This window comes from Rhamphochromis longiceps, linkage group LG17 (assembly GCF_057381845.1).
Source record: "Rhamphochromis longiceps isolate RC_006_pf linkage group LG17, R_longiceps_female_GT1.1, whole genome shotgun sequence".
Taxonomy (NCBI): domain Eukaryota; kingdom Metazoa; phylum Chordata; class Actinopteri; order Cichliformes; family Cichlidae; genus Rhamphochromis; species Rhamphochromis longiceps.
In genome coordinates this window covers 42,112,440-42,131,392 of record NC_140573.1, presented here as the reverse complement: position 1 = coordinate 42,131,392, position 18,953 = coordinate 42,112,440, and the positions used below count along the sequence as shown (strand labels likewise).

At 43.3% G+C, this 18,953-nt stretch overlaps 1 protein-coding gene across 2 annotated transcripts in view; it reads right to left on the bottom strand.

Annotated features, from left to right (window-relative positions):
- Positions 1-18,953, bottom strand: part of rabgap1l (RAB GTPase activating protein 1-like) — a 97,591-nt gene that overhangs the window by 76,626 nt on the left and 2,012 nt on the right. Inside the window, exons 2-11 of one of the 2 annotated variants that reach the window (XM_085386428.1) lie at positions 15,651-15,877; positions 15,162-15,321; positions 12,363-12,567; positions 12,031-12,205; positions 11,070-11,227; positions 10,573-10,683; positions 9,977-10,043; positions 9,789-9,891; positions 8,319-8,485; positions 4,609-4,738 (exon numbers count right to left, since the gene is read on the bottom strand). In XM_085386428.1, the coding sequence (XP_085242554.1) occupies positions 4,609-4,738; positions 8,319-8,485; positions 9,789-9,891; positions 9,977-10,043; positions 10,573-10,683; positions 11,070-11,227; positions 12,031-12,205; positions 12,363-12,567; positions 15,162-15,321; positions 15,651-15,877 (1,503 nt within the window). The remainder of the gene's footprint in view (positions 1-4,608; positions 4,739-8,318; positions 8,486-9,788; positions 9,892-9,976; positions 10,044-10,572; positions 10,684-11,069; positions 11,228-12,030; positions 12,206-12,362; positions 12,568-15,161; positions 15,322-15,650; positions 15,878-18,953) is intronic. The other variant, XM_085386429.1, reaches the window with a different exon arrangement.

Sequence of the window (18,953 nt, the reverse complement as noted above, 5' to 3'; positions counted from 1 at the left end):
TTCTTCATTATTTTATTTACGGGTTGTACGGAAGCCCCAAATGCAATTTCATTGTTCTCTGACAATGACAATAAATAAATAAATACTAAAATACTAAATACATGACCCCGCTTGTTCCCGCTGACCTCCAAGCCCACTTTGGCCGCCTCTTGCCCCAAGCTTGATGTCCTGGTCTTCATGTTCTTCCAGATGTGAGCCAACAGAGCTGATCATCTGCACAGGCAGGGTCCTTCAGACGTGTTGGTGGATGCCAAGGTATCCCAAAGACATCTTGGTCTATTGCAGTCCAATGGCCAGAAGGAAGAGGAAGGGAGAAAGAATGCATCTTTGCCTCCCACTGGTCTCAATGTAACGAGTATATAAAATGTGTTGCATCACAAGAATCACGTGGCTTGCCGCGCACATCCCCACAGGACCCGTATCAACACTTTCAAACACACACAGCTCCGTTGGAAGACCGCGGCTCAGGGGGTTGGGAAGCTCATCTTGTAACCAGAAGGTTGCCAGTTTGATCCCCAGCTCTGTCCGTCTCAGTCAATCAATCTTTATTTATAAAGCACTTTTCATACAGAGAAAAATGTAGCACAAAGTGCTTTACATAGTTAAAAGCAGCCCACCCCACCCTCCAACTCACTCCCCACACTCTCAATACACATATATCCCCCCACCCACACACACATACACACACACACACACACTTAAAGAGTAAAAATTGGGCTGGGCTCGCATGAGCCAAGTGAGGAAACATTATAACAGAGAGCCGTCTGCACCGGGAGCCGGTCACAGACCGCAGCCTCCAGGCTGGGCACACAGCAGGAGGGAGGCAAAGGAGCCCCCCAGCCAGGCTGAGAGGACCCGAGAGACCCAGCAGCCACGGTCAATCACAGCCCCGGTGCAGAGAGCGCCCTCCGAGGAAACACTGGAGATATGACGCAATACAATATATATAGGGTAAAATGATAAAATAAATAAGAACAGGATACAATATAAATATAAATAGAATAAGAAGATTAAAAAATGAATAAGAATAAAATCAAACAAATATTAGGTAAATCCTAAATTAATAATAGAATAACAGGATAGAATAAATAAGCATAAAATAAATAAACGTTAGGTGAAAGCTAAATTAAAAAGGTGGTCTTGAGCCTGTTCTTAAAAACATGTACGTTCTCTGCAGCCCTGAGCTCCTCCGGCAGGCTGTTCCACAGACGAGGACCATACCACTGAAAAGCTGCCTCTCCGTGAGTATGTGTCCTGACTTTAGGGACAATCAAAAGGCCAGTACCAGAGGACCTCAGGGTCCGCGAGGGTTCGTATGGTAAAAGCAGATCTGAGAGATAAGAAGGCCCAAGACCATTAAGACATTTAAAAACCAGTAAAAGAACTTTAAAATCGATCCTGAAACACACGGGGAGCCAGTGCAGCGATTCTAAAACCGGTGTAATGTGGGCCCGCCCTCTGGTCTTCGTCAGCACACGAGCTGCCGAGTTTTGCAAGAGTTGTAAAGTTGAAATATTCTTCTTAGGAAGACCAGAGAGCAGGGCATTACAGTAATCAATGCGACTGGTAATGAAAGCATGCATCAGCATCTCCGTGTTGGCCCGAGAGAGAATAGGGCGGACTCTGGCTATATTTTTTAGATGATAAAATCCAATTTTTGTTACATGTTTAATATGTGGGATAAAACCAAGCTCAGAGTCAAAAATAACACCCAGGTTTTTCACTTGTAGCGAAGGACATAGTGAAAATGCCTCTAATTTAGGCAAGAGTTTCTCTCTCTGAGCCTCAGGACCGACAATTAAAACTTCAGTTTTGTCCTGGTTAAGTTGTAAAAAGTTTTCTGCCATCCAAGATCTTATATCCAAGACACAGTTAAAGAGGGCATCCATTTGTCTGGTGTCATCAGGAGACACGGAGATGTACAGCTGCGTGTCATCAGCGTAACTGTGGAAGTTCACTCCATGCCTCCTGATGACACCGCCGAGAGGCAACATATACAAATTAAAAAGTACAGGGCCTAGAACCGACCCTTGAGGCACACCACATGTCATTTTATGGATCTTAGAGGAGCATGTATCCATACTCACCATAAAAGTTCTGTCAGAGAGATAGGAAGTGAACCAGTTGTGTACAGCACCAGAGAGGCCCACCATGTGTTTCAGTCTGTTTAAAAGAATAGCGTGGTCTACTGTATCAAAGGCTGCGCTTAGATCCAGTAGCACCAGGACTGAGAGCTTTTGGGAGTCCCAGTTACATCTAAGATCATTTAAAACCTTTAGGAGAGCAGTCTCTGTGCTGTGGTTCACCCTAAATCCAGACTGGAATATCTCCAGGATCTGTCTATCATTGAGAAAATCAGTAATCTGAGTAAAAACAAGTTTTTCTAAGACTTTACTTAAAAATGGTGAGTTGGATACAGGTCTGTAGTTATTAAAATCATTACAATCCAAATTGCTCTTCTTCAGAAGGGGTCTCACCACCGCCGTTTTAAAGGCAGCAGGAGGACACCCAACTGAAGAGAGCAATTCATCATGTATAAAAGCTCAGCCTCAAAAAATCCATAAAGTGTTTTAAAGAGTGAAGAAGGGATTGGATCTAAAAGACATGTGGTGGGTCTCACTGTGGAGAAAACTTTCTTAAGGTTCTCAGCATTAACCAGGACAAAGCTGTCCAGTGTCTCCTCAGGTACAATCGAGCCCTCAGATGTGTTTACAATCATATGGCGATTAGATAAAATATCAGATCTGATGGCGCTGATCTTTCCCCTGAAGTGGTCTGCAAACTGCTCACAGAGCGAGTCTGTGGGCTTCTTTGGGAGCTGTTAAAATCAGGGTTAAATAAATGATCTATGGTGGAAAAGAGGACCTTGGGATTATTTTTGTTATTACTGATTATTTTGGCGAAGTATGAATTTCTTGACTTCCTTAATGTATTATTGTACACTTTAAGTTGCTCGCAAAATATTTGATGGTTGATAGTATTTTTATTTTTCCTCCATCTCCTTTCTGCTGCCCTGCAATTTCTTTTGAGTTTTTTGACTTCTTCGTTTCTCCAGGGTGATGCATGTTTTACGTTAATCTTTTTGGTGGTGAGTGGAGCAACGGAGTCAAGGCTTTTCTTCAGTTTGCTGTTGAAATAACTAAAAATCAAATCGCAGGATGCAGGTAAAATCACAGGGGGGCATTCGTCTAAAACCCTGGTAAGATTTGCAGCCACTTCAGAGGTTAGATAGCGCCTCCTCACAGTTCGCACCGAGGTCTCCCGCTGAATAAAACCGGTGATGTTAAAAAACACACAGTAGTGGTCAGAGACAGCCAAGTCAACAACAGAGGACACACTGGTGGACAGCCCATGGGTGATGACCAGGTCCAGAGTGTGTCCTCTGTTGTGAGTCGGCTGTGTGACGTGCTGGGTAAAATCCAAACAGTGAAGAATGTTTAAGAATTCTTTTGTTGCAGGGTCAGAAGGATTATCTATGTGCAGGTTAAAATTATCATATTATAGTTTGAATGTATGTTTGTTAAAAATTCTGAGAATTCCTTGATAAAAGCAGCGCTGTCTTTAGGTGGTCTATAAACTGTGACAGATAAAACTGGAGGGCTGCTGAAAACAATAGCATGGAATTCAAAAGTGGTAAAATTATCAAATAAAATTTGTTTGGAGGTGAGTGTGTTGTTGGCTAAAGATGCAGTCCCACCACCTCTCTCACCACTTCTAATAGAAAAAGAGAAATTAAAATTTGGTGGGGAGGCCTCAGTGAGAACAACTGGTGCATCCGAACCCAGCCATGTTTCAGTTAAAAATAAACAGTCAAGTTTATTATCTAAAATTAAATCATTAATAATAAAAGACTTGTTCGACAGAGAGCGTACATTTAAAAGTGCCATACTGATTGAGACTGGTGGATTTTTGACAATAGAGTTGGATGGATGTTGATATTTTTGAAGAGGCCGGAGGTTATTAATATTTTTGGAGTTACTGGATTTATGATAATTCTGTTGCTCTCTGTTTGTGATTATGACGGGTATTGTGTTGACTGTGGGAGAGAAAGTCGTTGTGTCCTTGGGCAAGATCTTCACCTACCTGTCAACTGGTGTTGGCCAGAGGGGCCGATGGCACGATATGGCAGCCTCGCCTCTCAGTCTGCCCCAGGGCAGCTGTGGCTACACCTGTAGCTGCCTCCACCAGTGTGTGAATGTACGAGTGAATGAATAGTGGCATTGTAAAGCGCTTTGGGTGCCTAGAAAAGCGCTATATAAATCATTATTATACAGCAATATGTCCATGCATCTTTGCAAATGATTATAAAACATTAAACTGAAGAACAAGGCTCTGCCACAGAAACACGTCGAGTGTGTGGCTGGTAAAAGTCAGTTTGGACTTACACATCGTTACGTGCAGCTACACCAACATGTCGAAGGACTTCAACAACAAAGGGCACATTTTTTCCATTTTTGTGGTTTTGAGGCGGCTTTCTAAATAAGAGTTAAAGCACACCGTCATTGACAGAAGGAGAAATAAAGACGTCTCACACTGCATTTGAATGGCCCAACGAATATTTAAAGCCAAAAGAGCCAAAAAGAGAGCGAAAGAGAGACACCTCAGTACCTTCATCTGCCTCCTCTTCCTCAGTGGGTGATGCTAGGCGTCCTTTTTCTTCATTGCTTCTTTCCATCTCCCTCTGGAGACTCACCACCTCGTACATAGCGTCACTCTGACCCCCCCTCTCTGGTGCCTGCTGGGTAAACACGCAGACAAATAATGTCAGGTTGTGTAAAAAAGGGGGGGGGGGGATTCCTGTATCAAAATGTGTGCTACACTGTAGAATTAATGTGTAAGTCTTTTCAAGCCATGCTTTGAAATTACTTCAATTTTAATGACACATGTTCATTTATTTATGTTAAATCCAGAGTGTAATTATTACTAAAATACAACATTAAGGACACCTGGAAAAAAGAAAAGCATCATAACAGACTGAAGAAATGCAGAGAGAACAAAGACGTCGTCAGCTCGACCTTCGGTGTCACAAGCAGCTGATGTTGATTTCTGGGCCGTTCATTCACTCGAGCGCCGCTGCCGCGCTCCACCACCTGGTAGAACGGATCAATGAGCTGTATTGATCGGCCCACTTGCACGGCGTCTAATGACCAACTCACAGCACAAATTGGCAGAGAATATGAAGCCTGGCCTATTTTTAGAGAAAACTCGAGGAAAGATAATTTGCTTTGGCCTCTGCCAGCGAATAGTTAACCCCACAGGATAAATTATTAACAATGATAAAATCTGAAGTGAAATTTGGGCCAAAGAAGCCACACTGCACAAACAGCACCAACAGGAAGAGATTATAGGAAAATAATAAAAGCGGGGATTAAGCCAGACTGTTGATATATAAAGGAAGAACATCTCCATGCCAAATGTTACTGTTTGCTGAATGTTAGGATGTGAGGAAAGCACCAGTCCCGTGCAAATGTAGCAAACATAGCAAAGAGTCTTTGCTACATCTACGAGCTTTGATCGTCTCTTTGTTCACAGTCCCAACACTTTCTGAAGGCTACCTAAAGCTTTTACGGGCTCACTTTATTTTTTCCATGCGAGCGTGAGTGCTCCCACTCCACAGTTCCATCAATGAAGGAGAAAAAATGTCCGGGACATTAAAGATCATGTTTCATTCATATTTTCAGCAAGATCATTTTAATTTCATGTTTTACAGTTTTTAAATAAATGAACAACGTTTGAGGACACTGCTATGGAAGCCCGTTTATGTCACTAAAATAAATAAATAAAATAAATTCATTTAAAAAAAAAAAAAAAAAAATCGACTTAACTCGAAATTTCGAGTTCGCTCTGCCAATCACTAATCTACGTGAATGAGGTCACTTTCTTGTTACCCGGAAGCACATGGCGCAGAGGAACGTGCACTCAAAACCGGGTCGCAACAAACTGGCTCTTTCGAGAGTGCGTTGGCTGTAACGCCGTGTGATTCTGCTAATAACACAAGGATCATTTTTGAAGCCAGGCTGAAAACACTCAGCAATCTGTGCATTCATGACTGGATGTAATACCGGTAGCTTAGCTGTAGCATTTGTAGCTGAGGGCTTCAGCTTCCGGGTAACGAGGAAATGACGTCAGTCACGTAGATTACTGATTGGCAGCGCTAACTCGAAATTTCGATTTATTAACTTGAAATTTCGAGTTATGGATCCTTTTGTGGCGGAAACTTCCATATACTGCACAGCGAGTACTTTACTAATGATTCTTTAACTACCCATCTTCCTGCCAAAGGGTTCTGGTTCTGAAGGACTATACGGAGGTCCAGTTAGTGGATCGAGGCCTGTGCCAAAATCTTCAGTAAAGTCAATCATTGTAGATTTTTAATGTGTGTTAGGATCCTTATCTTGGTTTAGGAGCCATCCATTTAAAACGGATCTGATTTTTACTTCCAGGACTTTAACTGAATTTAGGAAGTGAAAGGTTTCCCCAAAAACTTCCAGTTCACCTTCACTTGGCCACAGGACCTGCACAATTACAATTACAAACCTCTGATGCTGATTTTTTTTTAAAGATGTAGACACAATAAATGTTTTTTACTGTTTGACTTCCACAGCAGTGGATCAATGCACCAGCACCCCTCCATGTCCAAGTTTCACACAAATTCTGACCCAAACCTGTTTGCATTCTACTGTAACGTTTACATGCGCTCTCTGCTGATCGTTTAACTGCTGTAAATTGTTATTATTGCTTTCGGGGAGGAAAAGAAATTGTATAAATTTTAAAGTCTAGTATGGACTCATTCATGGAACTCAATCTTGAACTAATCTTGGATTCGGCCCAATCATCCAGCCTACAGCACGATGGTTTGCTGCCTGTTGTTTTAGTAAAGCACACACAGGAACTGACTCTTTGGTGTTTCAGATGCTCAATTTTCTTGGCAAAAACATGACAATAGGACTGCATATTTTATATGCATGTCTGTCACCTCTGATTGCCATCTTGTGCAAAAGCCTCCACACAATATTATCTTTTAATTAGTTCTTAACCACAGCACCAGTCCAACACTCTTCCATTTACTGAGGAGATAACTAGAGAGGCAATCAGGCAGACGAGTCAAACCGCTGCTGTTAATTACCCACGTGCACATAATGAGACACAGTCTCTGCTTAGCTCCCACAATCCCAGCCTTCCCCACACTCCGCTGCTTCGCCAGCTCCCCACGGCCCACTAAAAGTGATCCGCTTTTTAACAAGGGAGCAGAAGCTTGCAGCTTAACTGCAGCAAACGCTCAGACGGGAGCGCCTTTGTGGGCGGGAGGTGCGTGAAGATGCACTTTTTTTAAACAAAGAAATGTCATTGGGAATTCCAGAGGGCAAAAATGTCTGAAACATTCCCCAACACCTCACACAGGAAGCGTGCAGCTCATCTTTAATCAGCGATGGCACCAACAAACCATGGTTCTGTTCCTTAGTTGCAATAAGATCAAATGAGATGAAACTTGGCAAAGTTGCTGTTAATTCAGCATTGAGAAGGTTGACAGTGTATCCAGACACGCGCTACATATCACAGTCTACTGTATAATTTTACAGCACGGAGAGATCCGACACTTAAACTCTGATGTTCGTTATAGTCACGCAGTTATTAATAAGACAGGAAGACTACACGTGGAGGAAAACTGGGAGCTGTTCAAGTGGAAAGAGTTAGCAGATGAAACATTAGTACCATTATAACACAGACCTTTAGCTTATTTGATCAGTGAAGGTGCGTTTTTCCCCTCAGTCTGACCACCTCCACTCACCCCCCGAGCTGCCATCCACTCAAACTGGGACATTATTTGAAATTCTAAGTGCATAAAATAATGTAAATAATGTGTCTAATACAAAGGGATAATAATAAAATCTCATCTTGAATGTCGTTCAGCCACCTAATCCAACTATTACATACTGCCCTTAAAGTATCCGATCAAACAAACCCACGTCTCATGTTACGGAGCGGCTGTAGCTCAGGAGGGAGAGCAGATCATCTACTGATTGGAAGGTTGGTGGTTTGATCCCTGGCTGCTCCAGTCTGCATGCCAGAGTAACCTTGGGCAAGATACTGAAGTAATCAGATTATTAATGCTCAACAGAAAACACTAAAGTGTAAAAAAAAAAAAAAGTGCCTGTATGAAGTGTTTTGAGTGCCTGTGTAGAAAAGTGCCATACAAGAAGCAGTCCGTTCACATTTTACAGTCGGTCTGTCAGATAAGCTTTGACGTCATCTACACACTCTCCTGTTATAAGGAAACAAGCACATGTGGGAGGTTTTGTAAGTTTCAGTAAAGATACCTGTCGGAGTCTGAGGTAGAAAGTCTCACTGAAGGTCTTGCGGCTGAAGTACCAGAAGCGCTCGTTTGACGGATAGACCCTGACTACAGTTTCCAACAGGAAGCGAACTGGCTCCACCACTTCGGTCACCACCAGGTCCACCGCCACCGTCATAAAGACCTGTTTATCTGCAGGAAAAGCAAGCATGATGAGACACTGGTGCCGTCTCTTTCTTTGTTACAGCTGCAGAGTTGCAGGTGACATTTAAGGCGTGTGTACGATTGCCGGTCAGCTATAGCTCAGCTTTCAAAGCATTCAGCGCATCGGTGTGTTCTCATTGTTTTTAAATGGTAAACCAGGCACGTCACATCAGCTCCCCTTTCCCAGAAAACAGACAACAGCAACTTCAGTCAAATCTCACTCAATGAATCCAGACATGCACATGTGCTGGGCTCTACTGTGAGGCAGACAATCCACACATCCTGCAGGGAGGCCACACCCCCTGGTGGATAAGCACTCCAAGTTCCCAACATGTCTGCAAGTTCAACTGTTCAGTGAAAAGTTTACACTACTAACTAAACCCAAAGCTTAACCAACCACTTCTAAACTGATGTTTCGATTTATGCAACAACATCTTCATAACAAAAAGCTCCAAATGAACAAATCACTTAATGTTTCTGTTCTGGAGACAAAAGGACAACGAGGCAAGAGACGTAGCGTCACAGCAGGGAGTTGAGCTATGGTTGATTAAGTCTCCTGACTGCACAGATTGTTATTAAAAGAAGTCCATAAGCCTCACGTGCACCGAGACTTCCACACCGTTACAAAATGCACGATAATGAGACGTTTCAAATACGATTTTCCTCTAATCTGTCTTTTTAAAGGGTCGGCACAGGGCTCCACACGTCACTAAAAATTAGCACAGAGCTAGATTGATGCTCAGCTGTACAGAGCTCAGCTTCACTACCTCCATCAACATCAACTTGCATTAAAACCTGCAGGTTTCACTTGCAGGACAAGTCAGAAAGCTGCTTTTAATTGGATTTCTTGTGAGCGTCCAAAGCTCAGTTACCTCTGATGCTCGACACAATTTGTTTATGCGTCCACATGTAAAACATGCCAAGCCGTAGGTCACACGGCCAGCTTCCACACAGCACAGAATGGATTAAGGCAATTATCACACCCACTCCAGTGCGAGCGCTTTCCCAAATGTGACCTTGAGCTTTTAGCAGTCGCACCGACAGTAATGTATGGAAATAAATCCTGTTGCATTTGTATTTTTATTTTATACACATGTTTGTAAGGCTAGTAAACAGGTACTCGTGGGCTGTTATGCTGTGCGGCGTTTTCAGGGCAAGAATGCAAACGCAGCCCGGTTGTTGGCTTTGCAACATATAAAGTATCTCGGATCAGTGTTGAAACTTTATCCTCTACAAACTAAAACAGGTCACATCAAGCTAGAAGGAGAAAAGAAAGAAAAGGAGTAATAACCTTTAGGCGTGTCTTCATTCAGTGGTTGAAAGGCCGCCATGTTGGGGTTCCAAGTTCCTGTGATAATGTAGGCCTTCCCGTCAGAGCTCTTCCCCATCGATTCCTGCATACGGATTAACTGGTGGATTATTTTCTTGTAACAATCTTCTGGTTTCACAGCGAGCCGAGTTAGAGTTTGTGCTACTCACCATCTCTAGTAGATGCATGTCACTGTTGCAGACTTTCTGTCCTGGACTCAGCAGCATCCCAAAACACCTGGAGGGAAGACGCAGGAAGTTCAATCCACAAATCAATATCAGCGAGCTGCACAGATGCAGCCTGCATTCAGTCTGCAGAGTCGAGACGGGCAAGAAACCGGGCGACGCAAACAGCTCAATGAGTCAAACTGCACTTTTACACGGTATGAAATGCTAAAGCTTAGTAACTCAGTAAGATGGTGTTGGTGAACAATGATTAACAACCACCAGAACAAACTCCAACAGCCAGAATTAAGAAGAGTTAGAACAGGAAACTACTTTCTATCATGCACTGAATATTTGTGTAACTCCTGCCTGCTTTGACTATAACAGCGCACAGCTCCGACTGCTGCTCGCTGTCCCCCGGAGGACCCAGACAAGCATACATGACCATTTAAGGACGTCTCCTCACACTGAAGCTTAACCAATAAGACTTCCATAAAGTCTGTAATGCTGTTACTTATCCTGAAGTGACAGTGGACTAAAAGCTGAAGGCTAAGATTACATTTAAGGAGATCGGGGAATAAGTGCAGCGGGGTGCTGCTCACCTCTCGATGCCCAGCTCCTTGTTACACATCTGTTGGACTGAAACCACGACCTTCTTTTGGACGGACTGTCTCAGCTTGAAGTAGAACTTTTCTCTGTCCTTGGGCACGGGGCTGTAGGGAGCAAGAAGGATGAATTACTACACAAGTCCAGATGACTGCATGTGCAATAATGCTCATGTTAGTGCCATCTGTAAACTTATTTTCCTGATCTTTTCTCTGGGGAAATTATAATAATCTGAGCGTGATTGACAAAACATTACAAGTCCTCCGTTCAGTCTCTTCACTTCATCCCATCTCAGAAACCAGAAGACAGCATGAAAATGAAAATTGATCTCTACGTGTAATAAGATGATTTAAGATTATCAGCTTTATGCTCTTTGCAGGTGATAAAATACCAGATAAAATACATTAAATCTTTCCCAACATCTGTCATCCTGACAGTCCTGTGATGAAGAGAGGAGAAATGCAGGTGTATTTCTGCACGTGTGATCATGTACTTGTAGTTGCCTTTGCCATCATCCTCTTTGATCTCCAATGTAACAGTGAAGGTATAGAGATCACCGTCAGGTGGACTGGACAGCGTCGTGTCTCTGATGTCTGCTGGTCGTGAAGAACGCCGAAAGGCCGTAGAGAAGCTGTACAAGATACGACTGACCTGGATGGACGAGGACAAGAGAAGATGGTCAGTGACGGAGGAAGCTTTGCAGGTAAAGATGATTAAAAAGACAGCATGAGTGATCACGTATGGATCAGCTACAGATATCAAATAAATAACTCTGTATACACAAATGAAGAGCTGAGCAAGAAAAAAGACAACAGCGCCCTCAGCTGGTTGAATAGTGTCAGTACTTCTAATTCCGTGGTATGTTTACATCAAAATACAGCACATATACAAAACACAAACAAAATATTTGTAATAACATGATTTCCTGTTCAGAGCACCTCTCAACTTGCACGGCTGCAAAAGCCCTAAAAATGTGCTGAACCTTCAGTCGTCCAGTGAAGTTCTTGTTTTAGAGTCTGTGTGTAGGTAGAACATGCAAACCACCTCCAAGCTGCTCGCGAAACCCTCGTCTGCAGCTTCTGGACAACACAAAAGGTCCAACAACCCAACATTCACACTTCTCTTTAAAGAGTACAGCGCTCACTTTTCCATTTTGTTACACTATGTGGGTAAATCACTGCAACACGACAACCCACACATCTCACAGCCGTTCTAAGACAGCCATAGTTTGCAGCCCAAAAATATGGAATATCATGAAATGGTCAAAAACCTTGCAGGCTGTAGGAAGAGTGCGTCAGTGTCTGTCTGTCAGTCAGTAAAGGTACAATATTATGTTGGTGTCTGCTCAAAGCAGTCAATTAATCAATTATTTCATTGGCTGCATCAACAGGAGGGTCTTTGTGGAGTAAAATACGTTTGATGCTGCAGTTTGTCACAAGAAGTAGAAAACTCACAGCCTCCTTGATGTGGCAGGAGAAAACATGAATCTGGAAGTCCTCCGAGCTCCGGTAACTCTCGGTGAAGGAAAAACAGTCACCTTCCACAGAGCCCTCTTGACCTCGAGCACAGAACAGCACCTTGTAGATCGGGAAGGAGGCAATCTCTATGCCTGTAGCCTGGTCCACAACCCTGGAGATTCACAATTCATTCTCAGACTTTCAGTGTAAAAGCACAGACTTATAAATGTATTCATCTGTGATGTACATAAACAGGAGCGTCCTCTAACGAGTTTCATCACTAGGTCTACGTTTCACTTCATCTCACTTATCTGTACAGTCTGGCTGACCTGACAGAGCCCTCAGGACCACAGGGGACATGCAGCGTGATGGGGATGGGGATGGCGCTTTCAGCTCGCAGGGTGGCCATGGCCCTCTGTGCCTCCGCCTCATTACGAGGGGCTTTGACCCAGGTGCAACCCAGGTAGGACAGCTTGTTGAACTGCACACTGTCCTCCTCCAGGACCGTTGGGCTTTGTGGTGGTGGACATGCTTCTGTGAACGGACATGAAGGTTTTTGGTGTTTATTTTTCTGTTGACCCGTGTCAGTATAACAGCTGTTTCACTAGCATGTAAAAATAGCAGAGAGGAAACCACAAAAACACTGAGAAGAAGTAAAGATGAAAAGAAGGTGAGGAAGAGTGATACAGGAAGTTGTGGGGTGGGGGGGGGTTCTTCTCTAAAAGGACTTAACCCGGAACTTTGAAACTCTGCAAACAGGAAGCAGAACAATGCAAGCTGCAGCTGGACTTCCACTGCTGAGTGGCTCTTATGCTACATCATGCAAACCAATTCCTCTTCGCTCCCTCTGCAGCTGTGCAGCAACACTGCTTCAGAATCACTGGCAGCTTGGAAAATGAACGAAACAATAAGAACAAAGTATGGATTTATGGGACTGAATATTGTTTTGTACGTGTAAGGTGGGTGTCAGTGAAGATGTTTAATGTGGCCCATCGGTTGGTCCCTGCACTCACTGGCTGCCAAAACATCAAGACATGCCAAAGCATGGAAATAATCCCGTGTGGTTTAGCCAAGGGAACGAGGAACCCAGCAGTCGTGAATGTTCTGCACTATAATCTGCACACTTTAAACATCACTGCCGTCCCGTGAGCTTTTCACCACGGAGCTGGCAGGTTAAAAACCAGCCTGACGTTGTGTTCCAACAAGGACCTTTGTCAGCTAATGGCTGGAAGTGTAAACACTGCTTCAGAGTGTTTGTTGAACCAAAGTATCAGTATCAAGGGTCAAAGTCTCAGAAGTGGCAACATCCGAAAGTTCAAAATATATATTTATAATAATAATTTTAGCTTTCTAAATATATAAAACGTCACCTAAGTCGATATCTCTGCTTTGATTTACTTCTGTACTCATTGACCTCTCCTTAAGAGAGCATATTTAAGGTTAATAAATATTCATTTCTTTACTAACGAAAGTTTTTCTTTCCTCCATGTACAAAGCAAAATGTCCTTGCTAATGCACACATGGTTAAAGCAACATCAGAGTTCAGATAGCAGCCTTGCTAATCTGATATCATTAAAACTGGATGTGTGTGTTTACATATCTTTGTGGGGACCAACAATTGGAGGTTTACCATGCTCGTGGGGCCGACAGCCCTTATGGGGACAAAATTCTGCTAACACAAGTTTGAAGACATTTTTCAGACTCAAAATGTGTTTTTTGTGTCAGGGTTACAGTTAGGTTAGGCAGTCATGTTTGATGGTTAGGGTAGGCAGCTATGAATACACACACCTGTGTGTGTGCAGCACACAAATTAATGTTTTCAAAGCAAGAATGTGGAAACATTACTTCTTTTGTTCTGCAGCGTTTACAGCGAACAAACACTGAGTGTGTTCACATCACTGCAATAAATAATAATCACTGTCCCACGACGTTATAAAGATAAGCTTTACAGAACATGACGACCGTATACACCATCCATCCAGTAACAATGACATTGGTACGTTTTGATTAAACAAGTTACCTTTCAGGAGAATACTGGAAATGTCCAAGTATCAGTGTTACAGTATATTATACACTTAACTTGATATCAATGCTTTGCGACTGGGAGTAGGGCTGGGCGATATATCGAGTTTTTTAAAAAATATCGATATATTTTCATACGAGATATAAGATGTGACAATATCGTTTATATCGATATAGTCTATGTTACGTTATAATTATACTTGTGGAGCCGCAGGTTTGCCTCTCTTTCGTCCACTTTTGTCTCCACGCAACGTTACTCTGCCTCGCCTCTCCTTCACTGAACACAACTCCGCCTCCCCCATAGCTTCACCTGACAATGACAAGGCAATGACAAGATGAAAGCGGAAAATCTCCGTTAGCGAGTTACCGTGCGTGGGGCTGGACGGCGTCAACGTGTTAGCGAGCTAACCGCGCTAACGAGCTAACCGTGCTAACCGTGCTAACGACATGCAGCCCGGAGGGGCTGCACGGCCTAAAATCCTTTCATTTTCTCAAAACTCGACAGTGCGCCTTATGTATGAATTCTGGTTGTGCTTACTGACCGCGAACCGATTTTATGTGGTACACAGCGCTCAGCAATCTGTCAAAAAATGTTTTAATATGACTTTGCTAAGCTACGGAGCTGCACGGCTTGATGTCGGAGGATTACGGCTACCGGGGAGGAGCCTCGCGGAGTGATACGTACTGTGTGTGTATAAGGACCACAAATGGCACCTGTTCAGAGACGTGGTGCAGCTGTGAAATCTGTCTCTTTGTTATTACGCTCAGCGTCTATTAGTTTACATTTTGACTGCACAATTGTGAGCTTTTTGTTATGCACAAAAACAACATTTTCTTTTATTTATGGACCATTATTATTTAATAAATGCTGATAATTTATTTTTGAGTAATTTCTTCATGTACATCTATGCTGTATGTAAATAAAAGTGCCCGTGTGACATCTGGGACACAGTGTGACTAAGAACTCTCTTTTTGTTCTTAACTTATGGCTTTAAAAAAAAAAATCGAGATATATATCTTATATCGCCATCCAGCTAAAAAAATATCGAGATATGAATTTTGGGTCATATCGCCCAGCCCTAACTGGGAGAATGGAAAAAACAGACCTGAATGTGTACCTGCAGGCTGGGTCTGTAGGACTCGGCTCTCTGGTTCCTTGTGCTTCTCCATCTTTTCCACATTGCTCTTCTCCACCTTCACTTCATCATCATCATCCAACACCTCCTCCATAGCTTTTTCCAGCTGTTCACTCCCATTCCAAGACATCTTAGTGAGAAAGAAGCAACACAGAATGTGAAAGTTTAAAGAGGAACAAGGAGAGATGAAAACGGGGTGGAGCAAAGGTGACAAACCAAACAAAGAGGTCTGTCTTTAACGGATTTAATCAGCTGACATCCACAGAATTACATACAAATGCAGGTATAAACAGTCCCGATGAGTGGGGATAAAACTAATCAAACTGGTGATAACCCAGGCACAGCAAAAAGCGGATTTGTAAAACCAGAAGGACAATGATGCTCAAATGTGCTCAGCTTCCAGGCAGCCAAAAAAAGAAATCGGTTAAATATGAAATTGCATCCATATGCGGTTCCGACCTTGAGTCTTGGTTTTCCCTCGGAGCCCTGCGGTGAGCCTGCAGAGCTGGACTGCACCAGAACAAACTCCTCACTAGTGACGGTGGCCACGGACTCAGTGGAGCTGCTGACTTTGCCCAGTGAGGAGTTGTCATCCATGGCTAGCCGCTTTCCTGAGGGCTGGCCAGGGAGAACAGGGTGAAGCTCTCCCCTTCCCTCCTGTGTGCCCAGCTCCAAAGGAAGGTATCCTGCATACACAACGAACAGAGCAACACAAGACCATTCAGCTGCTCTTCTTACAGTTTGGTAAACAGCATTTAGATTTTGAAAGCCTGCGATGCATTTAAACACACAAGGCAACACGAAACCACAGTTTTGCAACCCAAGACATAAAGTTTCAAGACCCTAATCCAGGCACCTTATCATCTTTGACTTAATCCTTGCCTAGTAGTTTGGAAAATCTGTAAACTTAACCTCAGATCTGCAGTTGCTAAATTCCTAAGATTGTTTGCATGCCCTTGGGGTGTGATTAAAATCTCTTGAATCTCTCATGTGCCACTGAGAGCGTCGCTGACGGGCCAGGCTGGCAGCTGAACGGGCTCGTTGGGCTTTCCTTAATGTCCACATGTTTAAGACAAACATGCTGAACTCGGGCATCTTTATCATTCAGCCCCTTTCTTTCTTTCTGCTGCACTACTACTCTGTCATAACCAAAGAAATATTGACAGTCATCTCTAAACTACTTCCCTCACACCCTTTTATGGAGCAAACTTCATGGGCTGTGATTCAGCACAATTGAGTTTTTCCTGCTAGCTAAACAACAGATTACTCTGGCTGGTGATTACTTCTTGTTAGGCTAGCATTCGTTTCTATCCAATGCCCTTTTTACTTTGCATTTGTGGACACGTGTGTTAACCACAAGCACCCACAAACACAGTCTGGACCTCTGTGCCAGCCCTGCATGTCACACCCTGGGAGTTGTTGAACAACACAAAGGAGCATGCCACATGCAGAGCTCGTTGATATGCGGTTATATGCAAGCGCAGATAACACACTTGCATTCTTCAGCGCACAATTACGCTTGTGCAACTGTTTACATAAAAGGTAACACCTTCATTAGCAGTCAGGCCGAGCTGAAAAACAGCCGGTCACACTTGACTCCCAAAAAGGAAACTATTTTGGGAATCAGTGAACCATTTGCTCTATTATCTGCAGCTAAACAGCATAAAATTCATTAGTTTAAATATGCAACTGAAACTTTTCTCTGTTTTGTATAATTGTAACCTGCATGTGTTTTTCTGTATCATTTTAAACTTCATAAAGTTAGACGTCACCTTAGGCAAACCCAACACCAATGCATCGTTTAAATCTATTGTATCTAGCGGGGTTTTGCTGCATTTATGATGACACTGTGGGGCTCGGGGGCGAGGTGCAGGGTGGACCCAAGCCTTCAAATTGGCAAATGCACATCGTCATAGTAATGAAAGAGGTTATTCATTCACACAGAGTGAAACGATTACATGCAGACAGAAGGCACTCATTCACGCTAACCCAGGCAAATTATATTCATACATGCATGTGCACACAGACACAAGCAAGCACTAGAAAAGCAACAGGGTCATGTGCTCCATTCAGACTTATTCAGTTACACAAAGCACAGACGACACTCCCATCGACTGGCTTACGGAAGTAGCTGCAGTGAGAAGAACCAGTGAAACACAGACAGCACTGAGAAAGTTTGTCATTTATAGCAAAAGCCTCCTTTGCTTGTGTCGGACTTACTCATGCTGAATCACACACTATTAATCATCACTGTGCAAGTACAAGTCTGCATGCTCCACACAAACAGTCGGGTATAGACAAAGCAGCACAGACTCTCCTGTATTTGTCAACAAAATCTTTCATAAATAAAACCCAAACATTTAAGAAGCTTCTGAGGTTAAAAAAAAAAAAAAAAAAAAGCTTATGACTGCTGACTAATTTATCAATCATGATCTAACTTTAGATCAGTAAGCCAGTTGGTCATTTCAAACCTTACTTCCTACACATTGTGCCGTTTCTGCTCGGGCTGAAACGTCCCTTCCAGAAATCTGCACCCAGTCATTACCAGCCTGTTCAGCACTGTCCCGGATGATACCAACAACTGCCTGCATGGAAACTGTGAGTTGCCAGTGGGTTGGACAGACTGCGCCCACATGAGCTGGGCTCACCAGCCACAATATGTCTGTAAGGGTGAGTGAGGACCCTGCTGCTCTGTCGCAGATACAACATTTTTATCTACAGCGTGTGACCTGACCCCACGTCCTGGAGGATGGTGGACACAAACACTCGTGACACTTCATTTGAGGATTGGCTTCGTCTAATCCCAGCTCTTCCATGTGTTTTGGCATCTTTAGCTGCAGCTATCATTGCAACATGTCTCCATCGCATAACTTATTGTGTTTTAGACGACGTGGCCAACCTGCCGTCTGCTCCTTTGCCTCCTGTCATTGACAGAAAGATTAAGTGCCATCAGCGCGCTGAATAAACCTGCCATTGCACCACAGCAAACCTGTTAACCTGGTACAAAACATAATACATTGAAAGGGTTAGGTTAGGGTTACTATTTTAAGAGCAGATAAGCCGTGTTTCCTTTACGTGCAGTCATTTGCCTGCATCTACATTTCAGCCAGTGCACCTGTGTTATAATCAAGCATATAAAAACTGCTAACTGGGTACGTGTTGGACAGGTGTCTCGTGTCTGACCAGGTGGTCTCTTTCTAGGATTTGGGTGTGGCATTCACACTGACAAATAGTTCATTTCCCTGTATCCATGTTCCTGTAAGGCCAGCAGGGCAAGCTGATTGATTTCATTGATACAAGTAACCAGAGCCAGGTCTGACATCTGAACATGACTGAGACATCTCCACACAGACAAAATTAAGTTAAAGAGCTCTGGAGTTTGCTGGTGAAAGTGACACCTGACACCTGTCACTGAATCACTTCCCGTTAGGTCTGACACCACAGTTATTTTCATGCAACTTGTACGTTTTTGTTTATAGCACTTTCAAAATTACCTCAACCAGCACGCAGGACGTTCAGGGTTTCACACTTCAGTGTACCTTTGAGACAACATGTGCTGAACACTGTACATCACAGCAGCACATCAAGAGCTTTTTAGTAAATCTAAAGGGCCAATTGTTCCAGTTATACTGGTTAGCTTTCAGGGCCGCTGTGTTAAAACACTTTTTAAAGTAAGCCAAAGAAACACCCTTGGTTTGAAGCCAGGGACAAAGCCCAGCCTGTCACTTGTTTATTCCAGTTTACTGTATGCTTTAACAGCCT